The sequence below is a fragment of the Notolepis coatsorum genome (assembly GCF_963971535.1).
Source record: "Notolepis coatsorum genome assembly, chromosome: 14".
Lineage (NCBI taxonomy): Eukaryota > Metazoa > Chordata > Actinopteri > Aulopiformes > Paralepididae > Notolepis > Notolepis coatsorum.
In genome coordinates this window covers 84,333,996-84,355,246 of record NC_140178.1, presented here as the reverse complement: position 1 = coordinate 84,355,246, position 21,251 = coordinate 84,333,996, and the positions used below count along the sequence as shown (strand labels likewise).

The window sequence follows — 21,251 nt, the reverse complement described above, 5'->3', positions numbered from 1 at the left end:
ACAGAGACCACTAGATGTCCTCCAGCCGGCAGCAGACTGACAGAGACCACTAGATGTCCTCCAGCCGGCAGCAGACTGACAGAGACCACTAGATGTCCTCCAGCCGGCAGCAGACTGACAGAGACCACTAGATGTCCTCCAGCCGGAAGCAGACTGACAGCTAGAGACTACAAATGTCCTCCACCATAAACAACTCAACATACAGTAAGTTACACCAGCACTTGGCTCAAAACCACTATTTAAAATACTCTCAAAAACATTAGTGAACTTGCCTGGCACAATGAAACCAACCAAACAAACTGTCAAGAAAGAAAAAACACATCCTGCTCACATGGACTTGGCAGGCTAAAGCAAACAATCAAAATAAATGAATAAAGTATTTCAATTAGGACGTAGGGGCACTTCACAAAAAAACTATGCAGATTTATTTTGCACATAATCTCACACACATCCAAACACTAAAACCATTTTGCACACATTCATTTAGTTTGACAGTTATAGAGTAAATGAGTTAGAAAATGGCCACCAGTGATGTCATCTGAGAATTGAATCCTTGCTGTTGTGTTAATTACAGCTCAATGTAATAAGGTAGCAGTCCCTATAAGACAAGGTATTGCTATTTCTTCATAGCTTAAAAAAGCTGTAATTAACACAACACAAGTATTCAATGTCCCCGATGACATCACTGGTGGCCATATTCAAACTAATTTACTCTATAACTGTAATAAATGTGTGTAAAACAGTTTAGAGAATTTGGATGTGTGTGAGATTATATACTAAATAAATCAGCATACATTTGAGGTGAAGTGCCCCTTTAACTCAGGTTTGGAAGGATCTCTTTGTCTTTTTTGGCAAAGAAAATATATTTATTTAATGAGCCTGTCAAGCTAGTTTTTGCTTGTGAACATAAGGCCACTTTTTTGCTCCATAGGTTGCAGTATTGACAAAATAAAAGTAGTATAAAAAATCAAAACATCTTACAATATTCTGGCCCCAGATAGGAGTGCAAATATAAACAGGGCTTTACTTCTTAAGCTGTGGCCTATATTCCAGGGCTGTGCACACAGCCAGGGAGTGTTATAAGGTCTTAAGCAGGTGACTGTTGCCAACGAGAACTATTTTTTTTCTTTTTCATTCAAGTTAAATCAGTTAGATTTTCTTTTCCATTCAAGTCAAATCACAGTTCTTTTTTCTTTTCCATTCAAGTCAAATCACAGTTAGATTTTTACTTCTCACTCCTACAAAGATGGATCTTGATTAATCATAATGGTGAGTGATTGAGTGGATAAAAATATATGCTGTGTGTGGACAGTATTTACAGTTAGATACAATCTAGATTGTAAATCCAGTGTTAGTCACATTACTTGCATATTAGGTTGCTTCATTTCCGGTCTAGAATGAGAGTAACCGGAGCAGGTAACGACCAGGGAAGTCCTAACTAGAACCTGAGCCACATAGTTCCCCAGTTAACCACCAAGCCCCTGGTTAATAATAGCCAAATCTCTGTCCTCGAATCCTGCAGGGCTCACAGGTGTCAGAATGTCACCCCTCCTCAATTATTCATCAGCCAGACTGAGACCGGATAGCAGTGTAAATAACAGAGCTGGGCTGGATACCATTCTGAAATCTCCATTCCTCCCTACCCCCCCCCCCCCCCCCCCCCCCCCCCCCCCCCATGACTCGTCCAGTGAGAAAGAAAGAGCGCAGTCTAGCTTAAGCTCTGTGACATATTTATCTCCCCATTACAGGCAATCTCCTGTTGGGTCTTGTTAAGGGAGGACGCAAGGAGGCTAGATTTCAGAATGGAACGAGGCCCCCCATCTCTTGAACAAACGGGCTGGTACCGTTCCCTCTACAACAGGGATGGCTCCTATCTGCCCGTGTCCTCGTCCTCCTGGCCCTCGGGTTGCCTCTCCTCTGAGCCCAAGTCCACTTCCTCCTGTGTGCCCACAGGCTCGGGGGTCTCCGGGGCGCTCTCTAGCGCCGCCCCGGGATCAGCGGGCAGCGTGGGGAGGGGGAGAGGGGTGGGTGGGGAGGAGGGGGTGGGAGCGGTGTCCTCCTCTCTGCTAGGCTCCTCTGCTTGTCCCACGGAGCTGGTCTCGCTGTGGGAGTCGGAGCCTGCACCCGGACGCCGGAACAGCCTCTGACCTGTGATGTGAACAGGTGAATAAAGAGGTGAATGTGAGGCTTAAGTTGCAAAACGCTTTGGATAAAAAGCCCTACATAAATGCAGTCCATAAATAAATGCAACTGTTGCTTCCCTCGAACAAACTAAAGTTTCACAAAGGTTCAAGAAAAGAGGGCTGGGCTTGAGATAAGTCAATTGACCATTAACAACAGTGAACGACACAATGATCTACTAATCCAGCAGTCTATATCTTGGCACTACCTCCTCTGATATCAGTTCACCGACACCGCGCTGAAAGGCACACTCGGTAATGTAATGTTGCGGCAGTAATGTAACGTTGAAGTACTTGAAAATGAAGTAAAATCTGCACTGCACTGACACGTGCAGTCCCAAGCATCTGGACATGGTTATTTAAATCTTTCATGGTAATGCGCTCAGGCAGATCTTGAAAGTCCATCGGAGTATCAGTAACTAGGGGAGGTGGGACATAGTGGCCTGTATTAGTGGAGCATCTTTATCCGCGTGTGTGTCTATCTAGATTCATTGACAAGGACACTAGCAACATCCCACAAGCAACATCTTGTTAATGAACCCAGAGTGCATATCGCAAAGAGTAGGGGGTTCCCCGACGTTCCTGGTCAAATTCCCAATCAGGTCTCTGACATCAAGGCCACCTAATCATCCCTCCCCCTTAATTGGCTGATATCAATCCCTGTTTCCTGAGCCTTTCAGCCATTGTGTAGTGTGTTGTGTGCCTGGTGCCAGTGTATGGCAGCCATTGAGGCTGCATAGCCCAAGGTTGGGTGCTACACAGTGGCGGTGAAGGAGGCCATTTCCTACATTGTAAAAATCTATTTGAGTGTCTAGAAAAGCGCTATATAAATGCAATGATCATTCATTCATTCATCTAGTCTAGGACCTTTCTTTTTTAACATTCCTTATTTAAACATCGTCTCTGTGATATTGATGAGTACGGACCATCATTTCACTGATGGCTTTAGTATTGAGAAACTTAACAATGTGCTGCATCCTCTCACCAGGCTCCAATACAATCCAATGGGGCAGGTGTTTTAAAATACCATGATACATGTCCTTTTCCAAAACACTATTACTGAGGAAATGGTTGCAAACCGCACATGGTATCTAACCTTGTGTGTTACACACGTAACTGGCCTATGAAACTCATTCACAGTTTGCAACCATGTCCTCTGTAGAAGATGTGAAGAGGTAGTCGGCATATACCCTTTGCTTTCTAAAAAATACTGGATGGACAGTATTGGCCTATTGATTGTAAAATAACTATTTAGTAACAGTAATTATAATATATTAACTTGATTGATGGACGAACAAGTAATTTTGTTTGCAGATAATTCTTGTTGGAAGAAAATTCAACACTGTGTTTGGAAAACTGTTAAGGGGTAGGACCTGATAATCATATTGCTTCTTCCTATTCCTTTTCAGACAAAATATTTATTTAACTTTATTATTATTTTTCTTTTCACAGCAACTTGTATTTCTTCTTTTACATTGTTATTTCTTGTTTATATATATATATATTTTTTGTTTCCGTTTTTCTCCCCGTCCCAATTTTAGTCGTTGTGCCAATTCCCCCCCCCTACCTGGTTGTTGTTTGCATGTTCTCCTACGAGTCGGTACAAGGGCATCCCGAGTCGATCGCACGCTTCCTCCGATACGTGCGGCGACAGCCAGTGACGTCTTTTCACTTGGCAGCGAGGACTCTCATTTGGTGAAGTGTAACGTGTGGGAGGGCACGCTATCTCCACCAAGTCCTGCCCCCGCTGAGCAAGCACCGAGACCTGACCTGTAGGCGTCGCTGTCCACAACGCCAGATTCCCACCCACCAGCTTCCCACCCCCTAATACTGCCAATTGTATTAGTATGAACGACCAGCCAAGCTGGTAGCAACGCCGAGAGCTGGGCTCAAACCCAGCATCTCCTGCGTTGGTGACGAGCGCAATCTCCGCTACGCCACCTGACCGCCTTTGTTTATATTTCTTGTTGGAAATAAACTATTCATTCATTCAAGAGAAGACACATCTGATTATACTGAGCTTCCTTTTCATCACTTTTTAAATTTGAGATCTTAACACATTGACCGCCACAGCAGGGGGCGCTAATACCCCATTCATTGCCAGGTCTTTATTCAATGGATATAGTTTTAGAATGTGACATTTGCTGGGCGGCGCAGCGGACATTGCACTCGTCACCAACGCATGAAACACCGGGTTAGACTCCAGCTGTCGCTGTTGCCTCCGGCTTGGGCCGGCCGTCATACTAACTCAATTGGCAGAGTTAGCGGGTGGAAGTCGATGGGTGGTAATCTGGACGTTGTAAACAGCGACTCCTACAGGTCGGTTAGGGCGCCTGCACAGCAGACAGGAAAATGGCGGGGGTAGTGTGAGCCTCCCATACGTTACACCTCGCCAAATGAGTCCGCGCTGGCAGGTGAAAAGATGTGACAGGCTGCCTCCACATGTATCGGAGGAGACATGTGATGCAAGGTTTCTATCCTCCCTACAACCGGCCAGTGGGGGGCATATGCGAGCAACGTTCAATACAGGGGAGGGAAGAATTGGCACGGCTAAATTGGGATGAGAGAAAAATGGAAAAATAGGAGAAAAAAGCACAAAAAAAAGAATGTGACATTTGCGAGTGCTTAAAATATATCTTATATTATATCTATGGGTCTAATAACGCCGTCGGGTCTCAGTGAGCTGCTTCTAGTCAACATTGCCGAGACAGATTGTTTTTTCATTCGTACATTCCGTTTTATACCGTTTTGAATAGAGTATAGTTTGGGTGTTTTTCAGTAATTCCAGGAAAAGGCGAGAAAAATGCATTTGACTGTAATCCAGTCACCACGTTGTAATTTTTCGGCTGATTATCTAATCATCCTGAAATCAACGCTAGATTATCGCTATCATGTCTCCTCGTCCATACATGAAATGACCGTCGTAGCGGGACGCTCCCCCCCCACCCCCACCGTAGCCAACGGTAATAAGCATATACACCTACACACAGATCGCTTTGATCGCAGTAGAAATAAATGTCAGATCAACGATCAAATTCATATATGATGTTCTTACCTTGTATCTGATGTAATGCAAAAGAGATAATCCAAATATCTTATCGCAATTCCAAATAATGCTCGTGGAGGTCCGCACCACACTACCAACCGTTTCACAATGACGGGCGGGCGGGCGGAGTTACTGATGCCATCGTTGTATAGAAGTGGCTCGCCTGAATATTTAAACCCCGCCCGCCCGGCTCAGATCGCCTCCTAAAAGACACAAGCCCATTTTCAATGAGATGCAATAGCTCCGCCTGGCAGTAGAGGGCGGTGTTGACCGTCTGCCAGCTCAGACAGGGTCTGAAGACTATATCAGAGGCTGCGGCTATGAATTATGAATAGATATAGCAAATAAATGATATAAAAATCCCAAAAACGAGTAAACTCGTTGTTGGCACTATTCGATTGGCGGCCAATAACGAGTAAACTCGTTGTTGGCGGCCATTGTGTTAAAAGGGGAACAATGGCCATTATTTGAAGATTAAAGGCGCTATATTCCAAATTCAGCCACTAGATGTCACTAGAGCACCAGCATCTCAACAATTCTCAGTCTATGCTTTGACTAACACCTCCGCCTCCATTTGTGTTCTCAGCAAAGTAATTATTTTATTATTTATTCATATATTATTTGCAGTGATGGGCAGTAGCTAGCTACAAGTAGCGACGCTACATAGCTTAACTACAATTCTCAGTAGCGTGATGGTAGCGTCGCTACTTTTTAACCAGGGTAGAGGTCTCTGTAGCGGAGCTATTTATAGAACGAAGTAGTGACGTAGCGACGAGGAAACGCTACATGCTACTGTCAGGAGAAACAGTCTAGACTAGTATAAAGATTTGTGAGGAGAAAAAAAAACTCCCCGTAAAAAACCCACTATGATTGGTTGGTTGGTTTAGATAGGAGTATGACGACTCACGATTGGGTATGGTAGGCCAAAACATTACGGGTAGGCCAATCAGAGGCAGGATAGGGCGGGACTCCAACCCGCAAATCAGGAAGTGAAAATCAAAACACAGACGTACTGAATGAATGAATGCAATTTAACGGATTACATGAACCAGTCCGCGCGAAATGGCAGAGGGGTTCGATGGCATTGATGAAGATGATGATGTCAATAACAACAATGCCTCTCCATGGCCCTATCTGGGACACATTTATGAGTTTGACTGAAAAAACGGCTAAAACATATGCTGCTCTCAACTTCCCACACGGCCAGCACTAACTTGAGAACACATTCAGGTGAGCTGATGAAAATCAACTGTTCCCAAACAGCACACAAGTCAGTACACTTTTTGTCAACTAACAGATAGCTGCTATCATGATGATGTTTCACTGTAGGCAGAAAATGAACAATATTATGGGGGTGGAGAAAAGGCAAAAATAGGGAAAAGCAGTGGTTCTCAACCTGTGGGACAGGACCCCCAGGGGGGGTCCCCACATGATTTTGGGGCCATGGAATGTTTTGTGAGTTACATATTTAAATACATTTGGTCATTTAGCTGACACTTTCATTCAAAGCAACTTACAAATTGTGTACAACAAGTCAGCAGGAGTGGTACATATCTAGCAGCCAAGGATAAGTAGTATTGTTTGTCAGTGTCAAGCTTGAGTGTTATACTCTGAGTACATACTGTAGTAGTATAGACATATAGCATAGTTGGTAGTAGTATATACATGGTAGCATAATACTAGTAAAATGAAGTAAAACAGTTACAATTCAGATATTGAAGAAGTGTGTTTTTGAAAAAAAAAAGTAGTGTTGATGTAGCTAGCTATTTTTGCCATGTTCTTGTAGTGTAGCTTGCTACATTTCTCTGGGGATAGCTTCCATTGTAGTTGAGCTATATTTAATCGAGAGTAACTTGTAGTGTAGCTTGCTACATTTTCCAAGTAGCTTGCCCATCACTGATTATTTGTTGAATAATTCAAGGATGTTTTTCTAAGAAACTATTTCTTGTCTAAAATATTGTCAGAACCATATTTTAGTGAACCATTTAGGCGGTAAAAAAAAGTTTACGTGTATTCCTGCTGTATTCCTGATGTGCTTCCTACGACCGAGCACACACAAGTGGAGGCAAACTGTCAAACTATGTGTTGCAGATAAAATAAGAATCGCAACCTATTTCCTGCATAGAACATTGTTAGAAACATATTTTGGGTTGAAAAAGAGAAAGTAGTAGCGAGCAAGCCGACAATTTTATATTATAATAAAAAAAAAACAGAACAGTTAGTTATATTAATGTTCAAAATCCAGCTAAATCTGGAATTGAGATCCTTTAATATTACTAGCGGCCGGGGGTAGCACAACATGTTAGAAAAAAGCCTGCAATGTACTGAGGCCTCATTCATAGAGAATGCACTTGAAAGCCCATTGGGTAGAGCATCCAAATAATCAGTCAGCTCAATGAGGAAATATGAGGAGCCCAGAATTACAGCAAAATTCTAAAATTCAAACAGGCTGAGTACCATTTTCAAGAAGAGGAAATGCTTATAAAAAAGGTAGGACACGTATATCTTGCATTTCTGAGTTTGTTTGTCTTCCTTTGTCCATTGACTTCCTTTAAGGTTGAAGGGCAGTTAGGGCATCAGTGCAGGCAGGGATAGTTTTACTGCTTGGTCGCGGCGTGATACATTTTGCACGTAACTCTCAATGTGCGACTTAAAATGGCCAAATATTGCCACCACTCCTGCTTGTAAACAAAAAAGCACACTGGCTTAAATAGCACACTGCTTCCTCGGTTGGTCTAGTGAAGCCTGTGTTACTCAAATCAAGCAGCCCTCTAGCTGCACCGCTCACTTTCTAGAGAGTTACAGTATGGTTACAGAAACCAATACACAGGAAAACGAACAAACCACAAACCTACCTTATAAGTATTTCCTCCTCCTGAAAATGGTACTCAGCCTGTCATTGAATAGGTGCATAATTTCACGGTAATTTGACGCTCCTATCGTCTCCTGGTTGAGCTGTCCGGCATGGTTACGGTGTGGCTGCTCACCCCACAGGGCAGGCAATCACATCCTCAGTGAATGCACAGTGAGAGAAACGGGGTTTATTCAATGTATGTGATGTATAGATTGGGGGGAGATGGTAGCATGTAACGGTGCCAGAGAGGTCGGAGTGCATGCTGACGGTGGAGGCAGGAGACGGTGGTTCAGTAGAGCAGGGTGACTGAATAGCAGCACACTGAGCAGGGGATGTTGACATTCCGATCTAAGACACAACATTGATAAGAGAGAGCAGGAGGGAGAGGGGTGACATCCTTAAAGAAAACAGTAGAAAACTGCGTTTTGATGTGTGTAAAGGTTAAACGCGGTTGTCATGACAGCGCGTCGCATGACAAAGATCTATAAGTCTAACAGTGTTTCCGGGTGTAAGTCAGACCAAGAGCGGCTAAGGGCAGACTACAATCTGACTAGGACTGAGAGACTCTCTCCTCTCATCGAGAGGGGGGAGGGGGAGAATGACACATCATCATTAGCTTCGGCTAACGCGAGGAGGGTTTAGGCTAAAGACCAGGCCTGACCACCATTGGACTGAATAGCAGGAGGACGATAGACTGAACACACCGAAAGATCATTAGAATAGACTTTTCAAGGACAATACAATCTGTTAACATCTGAGCTGAGGCTTCTGTTTATATCAATAAACAACGCTTTTCCTTGTAAGGTATTACGCTGTGTCAAAGTGTCGAATTCTTACGAAGGTGGAGAATTATCATGGTTTGCGGATCACACTAACGGGGAGAGATAAGGATTATATCCGCCAGTATATGAGACGTCAGGACCATTAAAATTACACAACGCAGAGGAATTGGATGGAGAGAGGATAACACAAGAAGACGTGATACTGGCCAGATTGATCAGGATCTAACAACAGGCATGAGTACTTCCGGCCCATTGCAGGTTTGTTTCAAACACGTTGTACTATCCTCTAAATAATATAAATCTCTTGATCAATTGAAATTTCCTAAAGAAATATTTTAATATAATATTTTACTTTAAATATTCTGTGATAAACCTTTGATAGCGGTAGCTTTATAAGTTTGAGAAGCAAGCCTGTAAACCGGTTTTGGGTTGCCGATTTGAATCCACTAGCATTGGAAAATATGGGCAGAGGATGTGAACGGAAATCGTTTTCTCCTCCCTCAACGAATGCAGCCTAATTTCCCTTAAGCAAGGCATTTATCCTCCACCCTTTCCCAGGTGACTGCAGTTGTACTGGGACTGCTCTTAGTGGACCTTGTGGAGGAAATAAGAGCTTGTCTCCTCCCTCTCACCCATAACAGACTTGTCTCCTCATAAGGACGTGTCTTAATCTCCTCCCACTTGCCTAACCTCCATCTTAGTGTACCCCCTCACCTCTCCTGTCCCCCCCCCCTCCCCCTCCTGACTATAAAGGAATCCTTCCCACGTCATTCTCTCTTCTATTTTCTTCTATCTTCTATATCTCTGACTATTCTGTATTTGATACTTTCATTCTGAGTTAATAAATTGTATTAACCGGATCCATTTGACTGAGTAAGTTATTCATAATATTCCTGATCTACTACAACCTGCCTGGTTAAAGGAAGGTTGTGGGTCTGGTCTTGGAGCCTTACCTGGCAGTCTCTTGGCTGAGGACGTGGGGGTGTCTGTGGGAGCCAGTCTGCCTGACTGGGCCTTGGTAGAGTAGGTTGGGTCTGTGGTGTCCAGGGATCCTAAGGACACACACACACACACACACACACACACACACGTGAATTGCACACACACACACACGTGAATTGCAGCATACGTAGCTTCCAATCAGAGTGATGATGTAGTTACAACATGTTCATTCACATAATAATTACGACACATTTCAATATAATGTCAAATACACTAAGATATAATACACACAAGTGAACAAGCACAAAAAGCAAACACACAAACACTCGCACACAGTATCTGAACAGACACAAAACACACACAGTACCTGCAGCTAGGTTGAAAGTCCTGCCCTTCACGGAGCTCTGGACGGGAGAAAACCAGTTCAACACAGAGCCTAACAGAGGAAGCTGCCTCAACACTCCCTGAGAGAGACAGAGACAGAGAGAGTGAACATTTGTGTCCATTCATTAGTCAAATAAACAGGGCAACCAAATCCAATTGAACTATCTCAAGTGTCTTTTCATGGCCCTCCAATCACAGCTGTTGTTTCTTTGGTCAAACAAAGATTTCTTTCTGCCTTTATCTTGACCATCCTATCACAAGCTTTGCTTTCCTCGGTCAAGCTAAGAGAAGGCGGAGCTTGAGATAGGTACATGTGTTAAATTTGTTGAACATTGAAGAAATAAAACCTCCAAATCGGTAGGCTGAATCAGTGCCATTACACTAGGCTTTCCACGGTAGTCGTGATATCGGTGTCCAGGCTCCACAGAGTGTATCACCTGCCCACCGGTCTATGCTTTCTCTTTTTTTTTATAGAAAGAAAACCCATTTAGTTCATTTTTACATATTAGTGCCCCACATCGTAAAAAAAATTAAATAAAAATAACTCAAATCGGTAAAATACTAAGTGTGTTAAATAAATGGTAAATGGCTGCATTTATATAGTGCTTTTATCCAAAGCGCTTTACAATTTGTTCCTCACATTTTACCCACTCACTCACTCACTCACACATTCACACACAGACGGCGGAGGCAACCATGCAAGCTGCCAACCTACTCATCAGGAGCAGTAAGGGCCTAAGGGGTTAAGTGTCTTGCTCAAGGACACTTGGACATGCTGCCCGGGAATCGAACCGGGAACCTCTGGATTACCAGACGACTGCTCTACCTCCTGAGCCACTGTCGTGTTATCAATACTTTATAAACATTATAAACTGAACGTCTCTGTGAGGACAGCAGAGCTATGTTTAGGTCTGTGCAGCAGAGTCGCAGCACAGAGGAGCTTAACTCACTCACTTCTAGAGTAGATTGAACATCACATGAAGGAGAAAAGAAAGGGCTCTAGAGACGACACGACAGGTTACACGACGATGGCGGAGGATTTGACTGGAGAAGAGTCCAGACCAGCAATAGTATCCAATAGTAAGATTGACGGAAGGTAGGTCCGTTGGTTTATTAAAAAATTTGAACCCAACATCAACTCTGTATGTACACCCAATGGATACTCCTCATTGAAAATGTATTAAAAACAGACGTAGACGGACACACAGCTGATCAATGTAGCATCCCAGCCAAAACAAATTCCGTGCTGTGGAGAGAAGAGTACCAAGGTCGTAACTCGGAGCCGAATTGAAGATAAGAAGAGAGCGGTGCGGTCCTCCCAACCTACCCCCCAGCCCACTTCCCCCACCTCGTGTATGTCCGGCGCCTCACGGCAGCTAATTATTATGCGTCCAGGGGGGGAGCCAAGACTGTCTCACAGACCAACACCCACTCCCCCGCTAGCAGCAAATGTTGCTAAGAGCCCATTCCCCTACCCCCCCTGCTGCAACTGTGGTCCAGGAAATAACTTTTCCTCCCTCCGAATCGCGCAGACGCACTTGTGCTGAGCTGCAGCGGACATATGCATACACTGTCTCAATGACCTACTGTAGTCAGGCATGTTATCAACAAATGTGCATGCTTGTGTGGAATTTATGTGTGCCATTATTACTGTCAATGTAATGATTGTGGAATATTTTGTATAATGAGGCTTTGGCTGTATGTGTATTGTCACCAAATTTCCCCAAGGGGATCAATAAAGTTCATCCTTATCTTCATAACGTTAAAGATCAAAGTAAGAGCTCTACAGATATTGAGCGTAATTTTGTAAAATGTCCAGTATCACTGGTAATACCAGTGATACGTTTATTAATCATGGGAAATTTCACATCACGTGGCAACCCTAATTGACTCTAGCTATAGTAAAAACGACTGTCATTTCCAATAGTTGAATATTCAAATAACCGCGCACACACACACACACCCACACCCACACACACACCTCCTCCATGAGTTTATCCTGACTGGCCTTCTGCAGCTGGAGCTCCGCCTCCAGGATTCCTCTGCGCACCACCTCCGTCATGTTCTCCAGCAGCTACACAGGATGAGAGACTCAGGTTATCTTCATTGTTTAATAGTTTATTTAGTATCGCAACTGTTGCTTCCCTCAGACAAACAACACAAAACAGTTGTGATTGGATCATGAAAAAAGAGGGTGGGGCTTGAGATCGGGTCAATTTGATACACGTTCGATTGCAGACCTCCACTTGATAGCATTTAGACACAGGGAGCCCATCGGAGAAGATATGATAACACCATTAAGTCCACAACTCCATAGCTGTCTATAATATAGCTGAGGAGATGAGTTAGAATGGTCACTTATATCCAAAGCGACTTATAAGTTAGCAGGAATGGTACAACTCTGGCAGCTAAGGGTAAGTAACATTGGTCCTCATTCTCGAATGGACATGCGTAAAAGTTACCAAGGAATTCCTTCGTAACTCGATTTATGTACTTCTTCGCCATTCTCGAACGGCTTCATATTGTAATTCGTTGTAGCATTTATGTAGGATTTACGAACTCGAAAAGGCGGTGTTCGCCCGTGTTTCTCTGGGACAAGTCATTGGGGATTGCCGATACTACAGACATCCGTGGAATTAAATTATTATAAAGATAATAAATACGACAATATTTGTATCATTAACAATTACGTTTTGCATTTATAGTCCTGACTCAATGAGGCATTGTGAGCATTACACACATACTGCAAACTAAATAAATAAGAACTAAACCGATCGCCACGGATATAGCTACTGTATAGCATATGCCATATACTGTCTTCTTCTCTATGATATTATTTATTGTTGGTTTTATTTATTCCTATTGGTAGAACTAAATAAATGCGTGGATAAACGGCTTAGTGAGGCAGCCTCAGAGCACAAGCACAAACACACACACGTACTGTATACGTGCAAAATGAATCATTCCAGCAAAGTAGGCTTCTATTATTCGAATGACTTGTTTTTTAGGTATTATAGTAGTTAGTAAGTATTAAGTCCCACTGTAGAACATGACATATTAGCATGACATCTCATTTAGTAATATCAAGATATTGACACTTGGGCGGGTTTCGGCTGTCCTGACTGTGGTGGGAAGTTCATTCCACCATTGTGGAGCGAGGACCGAGAATAGCTGGCTTCTCTTTGATGACCCCCCCCGCCCCCCCGCCCCCCCTGGAGGTAGGCAGGAGCCATTCCCTTTGCTGCACGGTGTTCCAGGTCAAGGAACCTGTCTTCCTTTTTTTTTTATCCACTTTTTCTCCTCCTGTTTTTCTGTGTTTTTCTCCCATCCCAATTTAGTCGTCATGCCAATTCCCCCCTCCCCTTCCTGGCCGTTGCTCGCATGTGCCCCCCACTGGTCGGTCTAGGGAGGGTTGATAGATACTATCACATGTCCCCTCCGATACATGCGGAGTCAGCCAGCCACTTCTTTTCACCTGCCAGCACGGACTCTCATTGGTGAGGTGTAACGTGTGGGAGGCTCACACTACCCTCACCATCTCCTTTCCTCGCTGTGCAGGCACCCTGACCGACCTGTAGGAGTCGCTGTTTACAACGACCAGATTACCACCCACCGGCTTCCCTCCCACTGACTCTGCCAATTGAGCCAGTATGACGGCCGGCCAAGCCGGAGGCAACGCTGACAGCCGAATTTGATACCAGTGTCTCTCGCGTTGGTGACGAGCGCTTAGTCCGCTGCGCCACCCAGCCGCCCTAAGCGCTGTCTTCCTTTAAAGGGTATGTATGACAGTAATATCTGGTGCGTGGTCTGGTCTTACCCTCCCATTCTCCTCAATGTCCCTCCCGAAGGCGGCTATCGTATCCACCAGCTCTGAGACATCAAGGTCCTCTGTTGCCATGCCGACAAATATACAGTCCCTCTCCGTCCCAAACTCTGGACCTGCAAAGGAAGGAAGGAAGGAATCTTAAAAGTTAAGCAGGTATCTATATATATATATATATCTCTGCCTATATATCTGTATATACACCCACACTGTACACACTTGCATCTATATCTGTACATATTCCATACCTACTCTTTATTAGTTATACCACTGGCTAGTATGGTTTACTACTAGGGATGCTCGATATTGGCTTTTTTACCGATACCGATATACCGATATTGTCCAACTCTTAATTTCCGATACCGATATCAACCAATACCGATATATGCAGGGTTTCCCCCCCCAAAAAATTGAATAATTTCAGGTAATTAACATTACATATCTCTTGTTGTGGAATTAACACAACATTATGCATACTTTTGACAATAAATAAAATCAGAATTTGTTCTTACTTGCTTGCCTGGGTAAATAAAGGTTATAGAAATGTACCGATATTTTCCGATATCGCATTTGAATGCCGATATCGGCCGATAATATCGGTAGGCCGATAATATCGGACATCCCTATTTACTACCATATTGTATTCATACTTGTACCACTGTATATACTACTGCTGTACATTAGCTTAGCATATATACTCCACATATTCACATGCTGCCAGAGCTATCACTGTCACAACTCGGGAACTAGAGACTCACATCACCGACTATCTTGATTCTTTGCACTAGAGACTCATACCACTGAACTCTCACCACTGGACTATCTTGTGTTTGTACTTTTATATTACTATTTTATATTACTTTTTATATTACTTTATTATTATATTTTATATTACTATATTGTATTTGTACTGTGAAGCTATGGATCCCCACCCTGTACCCCCCCCCCCATGCTGCTTTGACACCCGAATATCCCCAAGGGGATCAATAAAGGATTATCTTATCTTATGTTATATACTATACTGTATATACTGCTATGCACTTCACTGTTATTTTGCACTCTGGTTAGATACGGACTTAATTTTTGTTGTATTGTACTTGTGCTGAGCAATGACAATCAAATTTAATCTAATATAATCTAATCTAATGTAAAATGCCAACAGAAGGGCTGAACGGTTATATTGATAAACATATTCCCACGTACTCATCCTTACACCTCTGCAACTCTCTGTGCCAAAGCACAAGCTTTGCCAGATATTGCAAGGACTCACACACACGAAAATGATATGTCCTCCAGGCACATAAAGAAAGTAAGTAAAAGCTATTGTGTGCATGAACTTGGGAGCCACAGGCCGCTGAGCGTGCAGACAGGCACTAACCTGTGGAGAAGGTGAGGTCTGCGTCCAGCTCTTGTAGTTTTTTCAGCAGCTCACTGTTGATCTTCTCAACCTCCTGCTGTCTCTTGCTCTCATCCATGCCCTCGGACCTCGGCTCGTACCTGATCGTTGACAAACAGGAAACACTGGATATGATCCACATGGACGCCACACATTTGACCCCAATGCAATTCTGAAAACACGCGGTGCGTGGCAACACCTCAACACATGTACTGTATTATGTAGCCATTAAGGTGCTTCACTGGACTTTTAAAAAAAGGAGAGAATGCCACACACTGCTGCCAATGCTCTCATAAGTGTATTTATTAGACAAACTAATGTTTAGCCACTAGGTCTTCTGGGAGCAGTGTGCTGCATGCACCCAAGGTACTTAACCTCCAACTGCTCCAGTGAAGCTGCACTAGCAGGCAGTATCAGACTGTGTTTGTGCTGCTGGACAGCTCCCAGGTGGGGTTGTGAGGAAATGTGAGTGTGAAGCTGGGTGTTGCTTTAAAAAACGAATAAATAAAAAAAAACATACATGCTCAGCAAAGCGAATAATAATTTAAAAGAAAAGTTGTCGTTAAAACATTGGGCGCCGGGGGTTGTGCCCATCATTGTACCCAGTCTGCCACAGTTGAAAGCCTATAGAGATGTTTACCTTCTTTGCAGGGCTATAACTTTTTAAATTGTATTGCTATATTGACATTACTATGGCCCATTCAACATCGATTATCTATCGTTCAGGATGTGGGAACGTTATATTTTTTCATTCATACATTGTTGTGTTAATACAGTCTAGAATATAAGTATGTTTTTAAGGTTTTCTGCTGTAATTCCAAAAACGAGAGTTATAGGCCCTGACGCATATGATAGATTATCGATTGGCGTTTCTTTCCTATACACGCTATATTAAAAAATTGCTTCATCATGCGTGAAGGAAAGGGGGGGGGGGGGGGGGGCGTTTATAATTCCTTGATCATCAGTAACGGCTTTATTTAGTATGGGTTGATATATTGATCAGATGGTTTGCAGTGAAATGAATAAACAATCGGGCTGAAAATAACGTTACTGTCCTCTTACCGTTCGCCAATGAGACTGGAGGAAAAATATCCCAATTATTTGACGCTGATCTCCTAGATCCATTTCCGGTTTGTATGGCGCAATAAAAGCCGAAATCATATCGATTATTGAGTTTAGAAAGCGATCCAAATGCACTATAGTGTTTGTCTGGATCCACGTAATAGAATAGAATAGAATAGAATAGAATAGAATAGAATAGAATAGAATAGAATAGAATAGAAAACTTTATTGCCATTTCAACACATGGATGATTGGGATTTGTCTTGGTAACAAGATATTACTGCCGGAGGGATTTCCTCGATGCACCAGCGCCACTTCCGGTTTTGGCGAGAGTGTAACTCGCCCGACCATCGACCAGGCGGCGGTATTGAGGCGTTGCAATCTCATACAGGGTGCCGCTGCAGTCTGGAGGGAGACTGGATGAATTATGAATGCCATGGCGAAAAAATTAAATATTGATCCCAAAAACGACTTACGCCGTTGTTGGCGTTCAACGCATGGCGGGCAAAAACGGCGTAAGTCGTTCTTGGCGACCAATGTGTTAATGATGTTAATATACACACAAACAGAAAACAAATATGGCAAAAAGAATACATCTTGGGAGTATACACGTGTGTGATATGGGATGCCACATCATTATCCATGTTACAAGTTTTCCTGTCCATCGCAGACATCTTGGTCGCAAACACCAGGTGATTGTAATCAAATAGCAGGTGATTTATCATTAAATGACAACCGTGGGCCAATGAGCTGTGGAGCTGCGCCATATTGCATGGCAAACAGGAGACCACTCAATGAATAGCACTACTAAAACTCAAGCAGCCAGGTAAAGCCACAACCCGCTCTTTACCTGATGGCGCCTAGGCCGGGCCAGCTGAGGTCCTCGATGTAGCTGAGGGAGGCGGCTTGTCGGTGGGCCTCCTCCCTGAAGTCCTGTCGGAGGCGCAGCGTGGAGCTCAGCACAGGAACCAGCTCAGACAGCCTCTCCACCAGGGCCTCCACGTCCCCCTGCTCCGTCCCCAGCACTGGAGGTCAAGGGTTCCAGTTAGTTAGGGGTACAAGTACACATGGGATTGGCAAGTATTATTTGATTTCATTCATGCTGTGAGCCAAGCCCGCTGTGTGAGGCTTTATACTAATTTACACCTTCAAAAGAGGATTGATGAATCAAACCATGGTCAAAGTTCACGTTATTAGAGTGTTGTACTCAATCATTCAAGACATTTCAAAACTGACTTTCGTCATAGATTGGGTCAGTGTTGTAGTCGAGTCACTAAATCTCAAGTCGAGTCCCCATTACCCTAGTCCAAGTCAAGCCCTTGCACAAAATTAAATAATGTTACAGTATTAACATAGCCATCAATATCGTATGCCAAAGGATTAGGGCCCATTACAAAAAAAAACAATAATAATTTCAAAAAAAAAAATAGTAAAAAGTAAAACGGTATTTATCAATTAACAAGTCCTCGTCTGCACCCTCAGAGTCCAAATTCAGTCAAGGCTCAAGTCCAAGTCGAGTCACTAGGGATGTCCCCGACTAAGGATTTGGATGGTCGACTATGATTGGCCAAAATTTCCCGTTAGTCGACTATTGGTCGACAAAAAAAAAGAAAAAAAAATATATATAATATTTTTAATAATAAAAAAATATATATTTATCATTCCATTTGGGCTGTGGGGGGTGTTTAATGTCTGAAGGAGTCGACTGAAGGCTTCTTGTCCTCTGCAAAAGCATGCAATTGGTCCACTGATGGATACATCTTGATATTTGTCTAGTCTAGTGTGTTCATTAGATGGGTGAAATCCTCTTTCAGTGCCTCTGTGCCTGTTTTCGTAGGCAGTTAGCCTCTGGTATGCGTGCCATTAGCGTTAGCCACGCTTCTAGGCCTCTTTTCTTTTGGAAAGAATGATAAAAAAAAAAAAAAAAATAGTATAATAATAAGTTTGACTAAGAGGTTGGCCAGTCGACTACGGCTCCTTTCGACCGATTAGTCGACTATGGTAATAGGGGTCAGCCCTAGGAAAATCAGGACTCTAGTCGGACTGGAGTACTACAACACTGTATGGGGTGAGGGTGAATAGATTACCTAATGCATTTTCATTCCTTGCTGTCCTTGTTGTAGAGTAGATCAGAGTTCAATACAGAGGAGGGTTGGCAGACACGAGTGAGTGAGTGAGTGAGTGAGTGAGTGAGTGAGTGAGTGAGTGTGTGTGTGTGTATATGTTCTCGCATGTAAATTATGGAAAAATATTGGCTTTTTGTATAGAAATAGAGCCAGCTTCCCTATGATTAGCAGAAAGAGTTGTTGAAGCAGTGTTCCCATCTGTTTTGGATTACGGAGATGTGATTTATAGACATGCAGCGGCTTCCACTCTTAAGCCCTTAGACTCCGTTTACCATTCAGCCATTCGATTTATCACAGGTGATAGTTATGGTACTCACCATTGTATCCTATATAATAAGGTCGGGTGGGTCTCTCTGGCAGAGAATCTTTTGGAATCTTTTTATTTATAAAGCCATAATTAGAGATTGTCCAAATTATATTAGTTTTTTATTGGAATGGACCACTGGACCCTGTCATGCACGATCCAGTGATTGGCTTACACTTAAGAGTTTGTACTGAACTTGGTAGATCTGCTTTTGGCTTTTCTGCCCCTACATCATGAATTCCCTACAGGAAACTCTGAAACTAGATACTCTAGTAGTGTCTATGTACAGCCCCCACCCACCCAAACCCCCACCCCACCCACCCAACCTCCCCCAATGTACAGTTTCTACGTCAAATGTATATACACTCTTTTTCTGGACACTTTTTGTATCACAAACAGTACTGTATTTGCAAATCTGATATGTCATAAATGTATAGATGTAGCAGTACTGTCTATCTGTATGTCATGTATGTCATATATGTTATGATGAATTGAAAATGGGGGACCCTGATGTAAACAAGACGAAAGTCTTTCTCTGGTCTGCATCCCCTTAACAATTGTATGTATTGAGCTGTACTGTACCCATTCTGCAATCTGTTAATAAACTTTTCAATCAATCAATTCAGTCTATGGGTCGGTTTAGAACCTTAATGACCAATCAGGTCACCAAAATATGTAATTGTTTTAAAATAGTTAAAAACTGTAAAATTTCTTGCTATTTTATTAAATTTTTTCTTATATTTTTTAAATGTATTTAAAAATGTCCTCTTAATTATTCTGATTGTCTGATGTCTTTATATGTATGAATGCACTGTGACACTTGTGAATGTAACATCTCGACGGCACTGTAAATTAGTTTAATTAACAGGGTTTTTGTAGTGATAAAGAAATACGCAAACATTTTTATCTCACCAAGTCCACATGGCTTTTTTACAAACAGTTAGAGCTATGTTTGAAGTCTCACGGTGTTCCATTAGACAGACCAATTGAACACCACAGATACCACAAATTCTTCTACGAAAGAGAGACATCGAGAGGTTTTGTTTCAGAATTTTATCATCAATTACTAACGTCCTCGTATGAAACCCTCCAACTAGACTGTCTGGAGGAGGGATATACCAGACCTGGAAAATGACTTTGATTGGCAAGGAGCCTGGGCAAATGTCCGACTTACATCAAGGAACCCGGATCATCAACAAATCAATCTTAACTATACTCACAGGACATACTTGACTCCTATAAGACTGTGCCGAATGGGGCTTAAACAAGACTCCAAATGCTCCCAATGTACAAATGGGGACGAAGGGACATTTATGCACATGTATTGGGACTGCTCACCAGTTAAGGCATTCTGGAAAGATGTGACCCAACAAATATCAAAACTCGTATCTTGGAATATACCTGTACACCCCTCGGTATTACTATTTAATGATGTTTTTGAGTTTGCAGTGAATCCACAGCTAAAGAGATTGGTTTTATCGGGTATCACAGTAGCTAAAAAGCTGATCGCATCACGCTGGTTTCAACCGGAAAAAATTTGCCGTAAAGTTTGGTTTCTTACATATCTCAATGTAATTTACCATGAAATATCTACAGCAAGAATTCTGGGTCTCAATGAATCCAAAATGTCAATGTGGTTAGAAGTGGTGGAGAGAATAAAAGCTAGCTTATAATGGTAGTGTCTGGTTAGGTGCGAGGGATAGTGGAGGTACTTCTCAAGGTGGGGTCCGGGAGGGGGGGGTTCGAGCTGGAGCATATGTGTGTAGGTTTTTTAGATAACAGGTATTAGGGGTATATCTTATATAAGACAACTAACTAAAATGTGATCTCATTGGATGTGCCCTGACAATTAATGCTTGTATATCTTATAGTGTGTTGTCATGTTTGTTTATATGTTTGTTTAAAAAATAATAAAAAAAATAAAATACAAAAAATTAGTTTAATTACTCAGTGTATTTATAGAGTATAAATAAAGATTGAATGTGTGTGTGTGTGTGTGTGTGTGTGTGTGTGTGTGTGTGTGTGTGTGTGTGTGTGTGTGTGTGTGTGTGTGGGTGAGAGAGTGCGTTACCTGCTGCAGTCATGAGGGGGGTGAAACGAACACAGGTGCCCTCATCTTCCAGCTCCACCACATCGACTCCGCTGGCGGGAACCTCCTGAGCCAGCCGCTCCCCGAGCTACACACAGGAAGCACATCACCAAGTTTAACCTCCTAGCTAGCTACACACAGGAAGCACATCACCCAGTTTAACCTCCTAGCTACACACAGGAAGCACATCACCCAGTTTAACCTCCTAGCTACACACAGGAAGCACATCACCCAGTTTAACCTCCTAGCTACACACAGGAAGC

At 42.8% G+C, this 21,251-nt stretch overlaps 1 protein-coding gene across 2 annotated transcripts in view; it reads right to left on the bottom strand.

The window, feature by feature from the left end:
* Nucleotides 1-1,697: 1,697 nt before the first annotated feature.
* pdxdc1 (pyridoxal-dependent decarboxylase domain containing 1) overlaps nt 1,698-21,251 on the bottom strand; it is a 59,013-nt gene continuing 39,459 nt past the window's right edge. For both annotated transcript variants that reach the window (XM_084328659.1, XM_084328660.1), the window contains exons 16-23: nt 20,971-21,076; nt 17,320-17,494; nt 15,390-15,508; nt 14,006-14,127; nt 12,170-12,262; nt 10,172-10,268; nt 9,816-9,914; nt 1,698-2,148 (exon numbers count right to left, since the gene is read on the bottom strand). In XM_084328659.1, coding sequence (XP_084184785.1) covers nt 1,871-2,148; nt 9,816-9,914; nt 10,172-10,268; nt 12,170-12,262; nt 14,006-14,127; nt 15,390-15,508; nt 17,320-17,494; nt 20,971-21,076 — 1,089 coding nt within the window. In that variant the 3' untranslated portion in view covers nt 1,698-1,870. The remainder of the gene's footprint in view (nt 2,149-9,815; nt 9,915-10,171; nt 10,269-12,169; nt 12,263-14,005; nt 14,128-15,389; nt 15,509-17,319; nt 17,495-20,970; nt 21,077-21,251) is intronic.